Source organism: Nanorana parkeri, unplaced genomic scaffold (assembly GCF_000935625.1).
Source record: "Nanorana parkeri isolate BGI_ZX_2015 unplaced genomic scaffold, ASM93562v1 scaffold3019, whole genome shotgun sequence".
Lineage (NCBI taxonomy): Eukaryota > Metazoa > Chordata > Amphibia > Anura > Dicroglossidae > Nanorana > Nanorana parkeri.
Genome location: NW_017309287.1, coordinates 29,008 through 41,373, shown reverse-complemented (window position 1 = coordinate 41,373; position 12,366 = coordinate 29,008). Strand labels below are relative to the sequence as shown.

General features: G+C 42.3%; 1 protein-coding gene across 1 annotated transcript in view; it reads left to right on the top strand.

Annotated features, from left to right (window-relative positions):
- Window positions 1–12,366, top strand: part of ADAMTS8 (ADAM metallopeptidase with thrombospondin type 1 motif 8) — a 39,902-nt gene that overhangs the window by 12,876 nt on the left and 14,660 nt on the right. Inside the window, exons 2-4 of the mRNA XM_018574524.1 lie at window positions 6,152–6,391; window positions 8,219–8,351; window positions 10,500–10,667. Coding sequence (XP_018430026.1) covers window positions 6,152–6,391; window positions 8,219–8,351; window positions 10,500–10,667 — 541 coding nt within the window. The remainder of the gene's footprint in view (window positions 1–6,151; window positions 6,392–8,218; window positions 8,352–10,499; window positions 10,668–12,366) is intronic.

The window sequence follows — 12,366 nt, the reverse complement described above, 5'->3', positions numbered from 1 at the left end:
GAGTGGGGGGGGGGGGGGGGGGGGGGTGTACCAAGATTTGGGTTGAATAGTATAATCTAAAATTGGCATTAGTGTCGGGGCCACGTATCACATCTCTCTAGCATCTAGAGTTTCAGTAAGTGCGACCTTTACAGCAAGGTCACGCTTTCTCCTGAAAGTAATGGGTGTGCGTAAGCAATCCCGGGCTGCCATATCATCTTAAATTTTATTCTAGTATCCAACAAGATATTAGTTAATTTTTCGTTAAGGAAAAAGGAATCTATTCTTCTTTTGACCTCCCTCAAGGATACAGATGGTTTCTTCCGTGCGGAGGCTATGGTCTGTTTGGCTGCCAGCATAGCATAGGTCACCATCTTATGTTGTAAGTTTGTTATAGTGGGAGTTTTGAGATGTAACAATGTCACCCAAGGGTCTTTTTCAGTATTGACTGATAGGAGATTGTGGATCAATTGAAATACTTTAGTCCAGAATCTTTCCAGTTTTGGACATGTCCACCATATATGGATAACATCTCCCTTCCACGCACACCCCCAAAAACAGAGGTCAGAGTGCGTCGAGTGGAGGTGGCCCAGCCTAGAGGGCACTAAGTACCATCTTGTTAGAGTTTTATACGCTGTTTCCAGAGAAGTTATGTTAATAGAACTAGTAGCTACTGAGCCCCAGATTTGAGTCCATTGCTTTAGTTGTTTAGTCATACCCAAATCTCTTTCCCGGCTGGATGATTGGATGCCATCTCTCCCTATATGACCCTGGGATCCCGATTGTGACACAAAGGAGATCGTGGAGGTGGTTTTTGGATTCATTCGACTTCCGCTCTCTCAACCCTCCAAGTGCCTCCCTTGCCTCACAGACTAACCCTGCATGATCCATTTGTTTTGGGTCCCCTGATGAATCCACTGGCGAAACGCGTCGGGTCCTATTAAGTTAAGCCAACCTCCACGATCTCCTTTGTGTCACAATCGGGATCCCAGGGTCATATAGGGAGAGATGGCATCCAATCATCTAGCCGGCCTCACTGGGAGGCTACCATAAGTGATATATGTTGGAAAAAGACCCGACGGGGTATTCATGTGGTTCTATTTTGGTTTCACTGATGGTGTGTGGCTGGCTGCATGCCTCCGTAGTGATCCCCTATTAAGTTAAGCCCTCAAAGGGACAATTATAAATCTGTCAAACTTGTGATTAATGTCATGCTTTATACCTTGAATAACCTGGATCACATTAATATGTATGTACCAAATTAATGCCTATGTAAGCAAATCCCATGCAGGGTTTTTGTTAGATACATGAAATACTCTGTTAGATATATGAAATGCATCGTTTTTTTATATTATACAAAATAAAAATGTATTATATATTTTAGCACATCTCTCTTGGCTATTTAATTGCACCCCTCCGGAAACCCTATCTTTTTTCTTTTTATTACTATTACATAACTATGTTATCTTAATATTGTTCTCTAATAGTATAGTTCTTGCTCCCATTTTAAGATTCAGTCTTCAGAGACATTCTAGTTACTCTGGGAGGGACGGGATTCCCCGGGTTGTCCTCGGCGTTTGTTTATATGCTTCTCCCATAGTGGGGCTAACCGTTTCTCCCTTGCTGATTGCTGAGGAATAGGTGTTGTTTCAGCATTCCGAGCCATTTATTGCAAGCGTCCCAACAGGAGACCCGCTTCCTCCGGCATAGTAAAGGAGTAGACTCTGTTATTATAATGAAAGAGAGTTTTAAGCTGGTACCCCCAGTTATATTTGGTGCCGTGTTGCTGTAATACTGTCAAAAATGGTTTCAGGGCCCTGCGGCGTTGTAAGGTTTGAGGGGCAAGGTCTGTATATATTTGATAGTTATAATGCTGGAACTTAAGGGACCGCTTGTCCCATGCCGCTTGTACCATAGCTTCCTTTATCTTATAAAACATTGGTTTCAAGATATTGTCTCTCGGGGTTCCATCAGCCCGCTTTGGTCCCAGAGCCCAGTGCATACGATCTATTTCAAGTTTTTCAATGGGATATTCTGGCAGTAGCTCTGAAAGCATTGCAGCAACAGTAGCCCCCAGATCATCTATTTGCTCTGGGATCCCACAAATCCTTAAATTACCCCGTCGGCTTCTGTTCTCTAAGTCCTCTATTTTTAATAAAGCCAGAGAGAGGTCGGTTTTTACAACAGTCAAATCATGTTCATGTGCCTCTATCACAGTAATAACATCATCCAATTTCGTTTCAACCTCATGTATCCTCGATCCCACTTCCTTAATATCCCCGGATAATTGAGAGGCCAGCATATCCGTAGCAGTCTGTAACTCGTTTTGCAATAGTACCTTAAATGTTTCTAGTAGTTCTGCATCTCTGCAGGTTACCTCCACTAGTTGTTCACTTGATGTCTGGAGAAGGGAACTTTCTCCCAGAAAGGGTCCTGTGGCGTCCGTGAGCTCCGGCGTAGAGGACCGCGGCTGTGTCGGCGGTGTCCCCGACAGCCTCGCTAGCGCCCCCCCTGCGGTGACACATTTTACCACATTTCAATGGTGCACACCAGCCCTAAACCAAGGGGAATAATTAAGATTATTTGTGATGATGGCATAATGTTTATATAATTCCATATAATTTTCACAGACCAGCAGTCCTTGTTTATCTTCTAAAGTACTTTGTCTTTCATATTTCATCCATTACAATCCCCTTTTTTGACATTAATATATTAAACGGGGTGTTACAATAAAACATGTTTTTTAAGACAACCCTCACCTTTTACAATGGCCGCCAGTTCCCAGTCCTCCCTACTTACCCATTGTGCCATATCATGGTCTGTTACATGTGGCTAAGCCAGACATTCCCATTAATGTGGAAAATGAGAACAGTTTTGATAACAGAAGTAAAATCTGATTACAAAAACTTCCTAATGAGTGCTGTGCATTTCCTCTGAGGTCATTAATCAGAGGATGGCTGACAACGAATCCGCCAATTCCGAGATAGATTACACCAATTATTACGCCATGAGCGCATAAACCCGGCAAGGAGAAAAGAGCCTTTTCACACATATGTCAGACAGGATCTCTGCATTCTGCTTCTTGCTGGGACATGGAAGGGCCAGAATTCGGTTTTCGTCCTTTGATGATGCATCATATGCACATTCACTCGTCTCATTTCATGTTCCATATCACATTATCACTGACTTTTCCAATTACTGATTTACAGTTCAGGCCTCCACCCATGGGCATTAGTCCGGTTATACGTATGACAATGACTCATTTCAAAGTATTGCGGAAGACGCGCCCTGATCGAAGGATAACGTTGTAAGAACAATATGCAGGTTGGACCAATTATATACATTCCGTTATTTGATGTGGTCCTTGAAAGGGTCAAACAACCCAAAGCTGACATTTTAGTTTTGGTGGATGCCGGAGAGTTAAATCCCAGTTCCATCTTAAGATAACCCCTTGGCCTTCACTCCCCCACCCCCAGCATTTATATACCTATTTATTTCCTATGTGCATACTTACCTTTTCAGTAGGGATCTTTGGTCTGGTCATGTGATTTTACGGGTCCTTTAATGGGCAGCTCTGAATGAACATTACATCAGGCTGTTCCCTGTAGCATTCAAATATGAGTTCAGGACAGTTTGACGATGTACCTCCTAGAAGCGCTGGCTCACAGGAATTGGGTTGAATGAGGATGAACGTCTATCGGGCCGGAAAATAATCAGTACTTAATTCTAAAGCAGTGAGCCATTCGGCTCTAACATTTCTAATGGGATTGGGCTTTAAACCACCTGGAAGATACTTATCTTTTGGCAAACCCAATCAGTGACATCTCTGCATTAGATCTAATTCAATCATTATCAGGTGTCCCACTCTCCCTGATGTATCTTTTATTATACTGAGGAGGGAGAACACCCCAGGGGGTCAGGTAACACGAATGGGAACCATGGCTTTTAGATATCTGCACCAGAGTCCTCATAGGTACAAGAAGCCAAAGGTTGGAGATGACCTATTCCTGCAGACTCTATGGTTTGGGAGGGATTACAACACCAACATTCTACGAAGTATAGGAAAGAATGAAAGAGTTTGGATGTGGGTCAGCAATTCTGGCCATCATATTGCTTTTGTCTAGACATCTGATTGGAACAGAGTGCAATCATTTAACTGTAAATTCTGAGTCATTATAAGAAACCATGACAACCAGTATAAATACACTGCGCATAATAGTAACTGTTAATACATTGAGATGTTTTTGCTCTAACACGTTTTCTCACTAATGTGGCTGTGATAAGTTGTCTATGTATCTGGACTAACTATCCAGTAATAAAAGAATGCCCCCAGAGCACAGGTCATCGATGATAAATAAGGCAATATCATTTCTTTTCCTGGGTAAACATTCTGCAGCAATAGTGGATGTGATGTCTTGGAACGTAGCACCTTAGAAGAATAAATCTTGAGAATTGATCACACTCCTACTATTCATATATACAGGTGAAACTCGAATAATTAGAATATCGTGCAAAAGTAATTGAAGTAAGTGTTGCAAAAGGGGCCCAAACCAAGTACTGGGTACATACGCATGCTTGTACTTTTCAGAGGTCCGATATTGTTCTATGTGCAATCCGTGTTTTATTGATTGCATGTAATAATCTACTTTTTTGAGGTTGTGGATTTGGGGTTCTTGGGGTTTTCATGAGCTGTAAGCCATAATCATCACAATGATGACAAATCACGGCTTGAACTATCTCGCTTTGCAAGACTCTCTCATATATTAGTTTCACCGCATAAGTTGCATTAGTGAAATAAATGAACTTTGCACCATATTCTAATTATTCGAGTTTCACCTGTAATGTCATGAAGTCAACATCCGCATAATGACTCCACATCCACCCAGCCTGCATCCATTATATATCAGCCTACATTATTCAATGTTACTAATAATATAAGAGGCTTCTCTGGTGATAAGGGACCAGTGGCAATCCTGTAATTACATCCCTATGAGAGGTGGGTGAGTCATTGCAAAAAATATCTGACCTCTTTATTTTCTTACAAAAGGTAAAACACCACTTTATGGCAAAAAGTATGAGGACAACTGAAAGAGCAATGGCAATGTGTGCCCATTGGATGAGATCTCTGTATAATCCCCATCTGACTGTGTAAGGACAATAGAGTATATACACACACACAATTTATAGCTTACAAATATCTGACATTAATCACAAGCTTAAAAGTCAAAGATTAAGAGTACCGCATATGCTGTATAACCAAATGTATGTAAACACCCTCCAATGACCTGAATGAGTTGAGGTGTCTCCAGAAGGGTCTGTTAATACTCCATCAAACAAAGACATTGTAGACAATTGTGATCTTCCAGCCTTGTGGTCACAGTTTGGTGAAGACCCTTTTCTGTTCCACCCATGACTGTCCCCTGTGTACAAAGCCGGCTCCATACAGACATGGTGTGACCAGATAGGTGTGGAGGAACTCGAGTGTCCTGCACAGAGCCCTGACCTCAACCCTACTGAACACTGACTGTGAGCCCAGGTCTTCTCATCCAACATCAGTACCTTACCTCAACCCTACTCAACAACTTTGGGATGAATTTTAACACCAATTGTGAGCCGGGTCTTTTCATCCACCGTCAGTACCTGACCTCAGAAATGCAAATGGGACAAATTTCCACAGACACCCTCCAAAATCTTGTGGAGAGACTTCCCAGAACAATGGAGGATGGTATAGACATTAGGCAACATCATATTAATGGCCAGGGGGGGAGGGGGGGACTGCATAATACTGGCCATGGCTCTGGAATGGGATTTACAACAAGCTCATGAAGGTGTGATGGTCAGGTATTTGTGTATTTGACATTTACATGATGTTTAAGAGCGATATTTACTACTTTAGAAATTATAATAATATTGACTGGTCCTCATTTATAAAACTATGTGAACTAATCAAAGCAGCCAGGTAAAATCTTCCATTCATTTTCTTCTTTTAAAGTGAGAGAATCTTATGGCCAATAATTGGTCTGAATTTATGAAAGGAGGGTTCTCTTCCCTAAATATTGCTAAGCATCACATAGTGAAGACTGAGCTGATTGTGTATTGATGTCATTGTCTTCTATCTGCCCTTCTATGGCAACATTTAACCAAACTGTAATATTATGATAATTCCTTCCAGCTCCATCTCCTGACACTGATGTCTGTGGCTTCTCGTATCTACAAGCACCCCAGCCTGAAAAACTCTGTGAACTTAGTTGTGGTAAAGGTTCTGGTGGTGGAAGACGAAGATGCTGGTCCAGAAGTGTCTGACAATGGTGGTCTGACGCTACGGAATTTCTGCAGGTGGCAGCAGAGGTACAACCCATTGAGTGATCGCCATCGAGAGCATTACGATACCGCCATTCTCATCACTCGTCAGGTATGTGACACTTCCTAAAGACTGAGCTTCCAATATGCAACACGTCAGGCTCAGAATATCACTTACATCTATTCCAGAACCAACTGCCGCAGTCTAGCCACACACTCTGCAATATGATATAGCACCAACCTCACAAGGAAATCACTTCTCTTCTCAGGCTAAAAAGGAGTTCACACAAATGACTAGACATGCAAATTTTATTTCGTTCCAAAAAAATATTTGTACGAATGTTGTTAAAATAGGACAATCGGATGCATGCGAACGAATCTGAATGCTCATTTAATAAAAATTCAGATCCGTCCCAATTTAGTTCAAAACAAAACCAATTGGGACACGTGACTGTTCTCTGGCCAATAAGATATTTTTTTGGGCTGTTGGGGGTTGTATTCAAGGCACATTCATGTGATTCCAATCCAAAATCCAAATAACAAACCCAATTAAATTTCAGATCTGAAATCCAAAAAATGAAAGAAATAAAAATCCGAATGGATCCAAAACAAAATGAAACACATTTCTTTGTGGAGTTAAATGTCTACAAATGACACTTTTTTATATTTTTATTGTTTAGCTGAAGAAATTGTCACACTCGGCAGCAATACGTTTTCCACACAGTATCAGCTTGCTGTATTCACTAGAATGGAGAAATGATTTTGTCTTGGAAAAGGGAACCCAAAGTGCACCTATAATACAGTGTCCTCGGCCCCCCTACCAGTCCTATGCTCACCATGTTCTTACAATCTGATTGTACAATCCAAACAGCTACCAATATTTAGTCTGATTGGGTATAACCTGAATGAACTGTTTAGGCCGGCCCATACATGACATTGTTTTGGGGATTCTAGTAGATTGTATATTGTAAGGCCAGCTTTATACTCATCTGTCCTCTAACCAGCGAGATTTCCCTGATAGGGCCACACAGCTGCTTGTCAAAATCTTCTCGTCTCGCCCCCCGTATACATTCTGCTATTATTCCTTCTTATGAACAGTAAGTCCAGAACACTCCTCCTTATTCACACAGCTTTTGCATTGATGGTCAGTGGAGAGTCCCCATGGACCCCCTGATAAAAGCCCCTTCACATATATTGGCAGGAAGTATGCCCCCCATACACTGGTAATTATTGGCAGGAAGTATGCCCCCTGTACACTGGTAATTATTGGCAGGAAGTATGCCCCCTGTACACTGGTAATTATTGGCAGGAAGTATGCCCCCTGTACACTGATAATTATTGGCAGGAAGTATGCCCCCCGTACACTGGTAATTATTGGCAGGAAGTATGCCCCCTCTACACTGGTAATTATTGGCAGGAAGTATGCCCCCCGTACACTGGTAATTATTGGCAGGAAGTATGCCCCCCGTACACTGGTAATTATTGGCAGGAAGTATGCCCCCCGTACACTGATAATTATTGGCAGGAAGTATGCCCCCCGTACACTGGTAATTATTGGCAGGAAGTATGCCCCCCGTATACTGGTAATTATTGGCAGGAAGTATGCCCCCCGTACACTGGTAATTATTGGCAGGAGGTATGCCCCTGTACAGGCAGCCCCAGGTGCCCCTTTATAGGCAGCTAAGGAGATTATCCAGAGTTGGAAATGTTCTGCTCCACTCTATGCCAGTTCCTGGATGGGTCAGTGACTTGGTGCACTAAGCATGCAGACTCAGAGAATGTGCCCTAGTAGTCCGGGTCTAGTGATGCCCATGTGGTAGCCATGGACCATGTGCTTTATTAATCAACATAATATTGTGAATTTGAAATAAAGAATTGATTTATTCCTGTTCAGTAATATTTCCGCTGTAATAATCACTTGTACATGTTTTTGTGTCAGGACTTTTGTGGACATGAGAGCTGTGACACGCTGGGAGTGGCTGACATTGGGACGGTGTGTGACCCCAGCAAGAGTTGTTCTGTGATTGAAGACGATGGACTGCAGGCAGCTTACACCCTGGCCCATGAGCTTGGTAAATGTCCTTCTATACTATCCAAGCACTAGCCTCACCTGGGCGATCCACTCTCAGATCTAATGAGACTCATCAGACTTTTCATTTCAACTTTTCCTAAAACATCACTTAGGGTTAGGGTTAGGGTTAGGGTTAGCTACTTCTCTCTGTCTCATTTTGCTCTGAAAAGCAGCCTGAAGCGTGTGAACGAGCGACGTTTAAAGCCCCCTCTGCTATTCGCTTTTGATTTTGCTAATAAGGTATAAAATCGGAGGCTCGTCTGTCCTCTTTAACAGGCACATGAGACAAAATCTGCAGAGTTGCTGGCAAAGGCAATAGTTTCTTCTTTGGTATATTGCTAGAAATCTGCAAAACCTGAGGACACCTACATATGCAAACTCATGCAGAAAGTGGCCCTGGGGGGAATGATCCCCAACATCACAGGTCAGCTGATACCTGGACCCCTTGGTGGGCTGATCCTGGGACCCCTTGGTGGGCTGATCCTGGGACCCCTTGGTGGGCTGATCCTGGGACCCCTTGGTGCTCTGATCCTGGTACACTTGGGTGGACTGATTCCCAAACCTCATAGGGGGCTGAATAGTAATACAAATAAAAAAGTGTATTTAAAGTCAAAGCTTTTATTAATTTTGGATGTAGCATGTAAAGGTTAGAACCCCTGTCAGGTTTTGGGAAATCCTACATTTTACAATTCTCCTTAACCCTAACCCTTGCTTTTCCTCACATTGGAGAGATGTTCCTCTCACTTCCTGGTGTGTCTCCAGGACAGGAAATGAAGGGAAATCTACCCAATGGCACACAGGCAGCAATATAAAATAAACATTTACAGGGTTTTAACCTTTTCCTACAATATCCAAATTGGAAAATCACCATACAGCTGAATGTCTTTTCTATCCTGGTTACAATCCATGTTCCTAGTAAAAAAAGGAATGCCAGGAATTTATACAAGACACATTGCTGACATGATATTATCGAGCTCTAGTAAGCATCAGGAAAAGTGTTTCTACGGGAAAGCAAATGTTCTGCTCCTTTCTCTGAACCAGCAAAGAACAAAAAAAGAGACTCTGTCAGATGTCTCAACAAAATACCAGTTTCCTGTAATAGAAGATGTATTGCACTCACCGGTCCAGGGTGTCTGGGTATTTGGCATGTTTAAATCTTTTCTTTGTATGTTGTAGTTAAATAGATTGTTGGTTCATTGTATTTAAGTCTTGATACTATATACCAATAAATTCTGTTATTGTGTTGAGCTCAAAAATCTCATGAATGAATCCTTAGAATCTCATACCTGTAAGTGTGAATGCTTATATAGCAGATCATAACTTGAAATAGTAATTCAGGTAACAGGGCCCAGGTCTCCTATCTTCCCTCCATTCTCTGTAATAGAAGAGGTATTATACTCACCGGTCCAGTTGCCCAGTTATCCTATCATCCCTCTGCTCTCTGTAATACAAGAGGTATTATCCTAACCTGCCTAGGGCCCCAGGTCTCCTATTGTCCCTCCATTCTCTGTAATAGAAGAGGAATTTTTCTCACCTGCACAATGGCCCTGGTCTTCTATGGTCCCTCCATTCTCTGTAATAGAAGAGGTATCATACTTAGTTGTACGATGGACCTGGTCTTCTAGTCTTCCTTCCATTCCAGTGATGCAGCTTCTGCTAGTCTCTTCAGCCTTTGACATTTTGAGGAATGGAATTCTGACACCTCTGGCGCCTACATCATGACAAAAATCAGCAGTGACATTGGGGTTGAAGGAAGGAACCACAATGCATGGTGGGGGACCCAGCAGTTGAAACTCCCAGCAGCAATGCATGTCAAAGAGACTGACTGACACTGCAGTGCTGAAACAGAATGACAATAAAAGATTGAGAAAAACTTTCCAACATGCTCTTTCGATGTTTTCTGTCACTTTACCTGAACTAGATCATCAATTTCACCACATTAACGATTATAAAGTTGAAAAAACGTTCCGAAATCGGTTTCTTTTGTTTGAAATTCTAACCCTGTATGCTCAGCTTTAGTTATTTAATCACCATTTGACCTTTTGAATTTTAAATAACTCTAATTCCTGAAGTGTAACTCCAAAGTCTGTGATGTTTTATCATATCAGATTATTTCCAGCTCTGATCGCTCTCTTCTCTCTTTCTTCAGCTCATGTCCTCAGTATTCCACATGATGACTCCAACAATTGCAGGAAGGTATATGAAGATCTGGACAGACACCACTTGATGGCTTCCCTCTTTCTGCAGCTCAACAAGTCCATGCCGTGGTCGCCATGCAGTGCAATGCACCTTACAGAGTTCTTTGACAGCGGCCATGGTAAGAAGTGATGGAGGGAAGGGTGGAGGGAAGTATCCTTATACATTGTACTAATGAAAATCTCTAATTTAATGATGAATTCACCCAATACAGACTAGGCACACCTCCTAATCATATAAAGGCTTGTCACATCCTCCCGTCATATGTCCACTATTCCAGATAGGAAAAAACACGCAGGCCATTAACAGAACTTGGTGGCATTGACCTGGAAATACCGGAATTTTTGATCTGGTTGCTGGGTCAGTACCAGAACGTTTGCATCTCCGGAATGAATTCCAGAGATGTAAATACAAGCAGCAGGACTAACCCTAAGTTGTGGCTGGTCTTAGGAGTGTGACGATGGGCAGTTGTTTAACCATCTGTATTTAGCATTACACTAGAATGTGAAGGTAAGTGGCACATGCAATTACATAAAGATAAGAGCAAGAGTAAGACCTTCTGGCATTGGTATTCCACACATGAATACATCAGTTGTAGAAGGACAAGTGTTTGGGTCCATAGGACAGTTCCTAAAACAAGGACAGGTGGGGACAGTTTGAAGGGTAGACATCAGATGATCTGGAAAACACTTTCTGTTCTTTTCTGTATAAATCAGACTCTGCAAGGATAACAATTCAGTATTAAACAATCCACCTCCATTGGTCTACCATGGTCTTTCTGATAGAGAGGTGCAGAGTTTCAGAAGAAGGTTGTAGTCATTTTCTGCAGGACTTGTACTATATAATTCCTGGGTAGAAGTCACCAAGAATTGTGATTTGTTAGTAATTTATGAGGCAGTAATGTTAGAGCAGAATGTTCTCTAGAATGCAGACCTGTTCCTCATGATCGACAGTAAAAATGCATCAGGAAAGAACTTTGTGTTGCTCTGTCAGCTCATCCAACACACCCTGAGGTTACATAGTTCCACAGCTGCATACTGAGGTGAAGGAGATGGATGAGCAGATTGGGGTTGTATGGTGTCTGTATGGTGTGATGAGTAGATTGGGGCTGTATGGTGTCTGTATGGTGTGATGAGTAGATTGGGGCTGTATGGGGTCTGTATGGTGTGATGAGTAGATTGGGGCTGTATGGGGTCTGTATGGTGTGAATCCATCGTTATGGTTGTATGGTATTGTACTGAATGTGACAACCACAATATTGTTCACAATTCGCACACACACTACCTGAGCAAGGATTCATTTCCCGCTACAGGCACCCTAACCCTAAAAGGAAACAGCTGCATTTTCCTTAGGGTTAGGGTTAGGATTAGGGTTAGGGTTAGGATTAGGATTAGGGTTAGGATTAGGGTTAGGATTAGGGTTAGGGTTAGGATTAGGGTTAGGGTAAGGATTAGGATTAGGGGTTAGGGTTAGGATTAGGGGTTAGGGTTAGGATTAGGGTTAGGGTTTTCCTCCTCACCGGTGCTAAAATATGAACATTCTACATTTACAATGACATAGCTCCCCTTTGTGATTCTGACTTTCATTCTGGAAGTTTCTTCTGCACCTGGCTGTCAATCCCTACAGCTGCCAGTATCTGAACCTTAGGGTTAGGTGTTCTCTGGTTCAAGCTCTGTCCTCTGCACATGGAAGGATTAACATGAAGAACAGAGCCCTACACCAATAAATATTAGGGATGCACGGGAATTAATTTTTTAGACCGTAACTGAAAAACCTGACAGATGTTCTAACCCTTCCCCACTCATTGGGGGGGGGGGGGG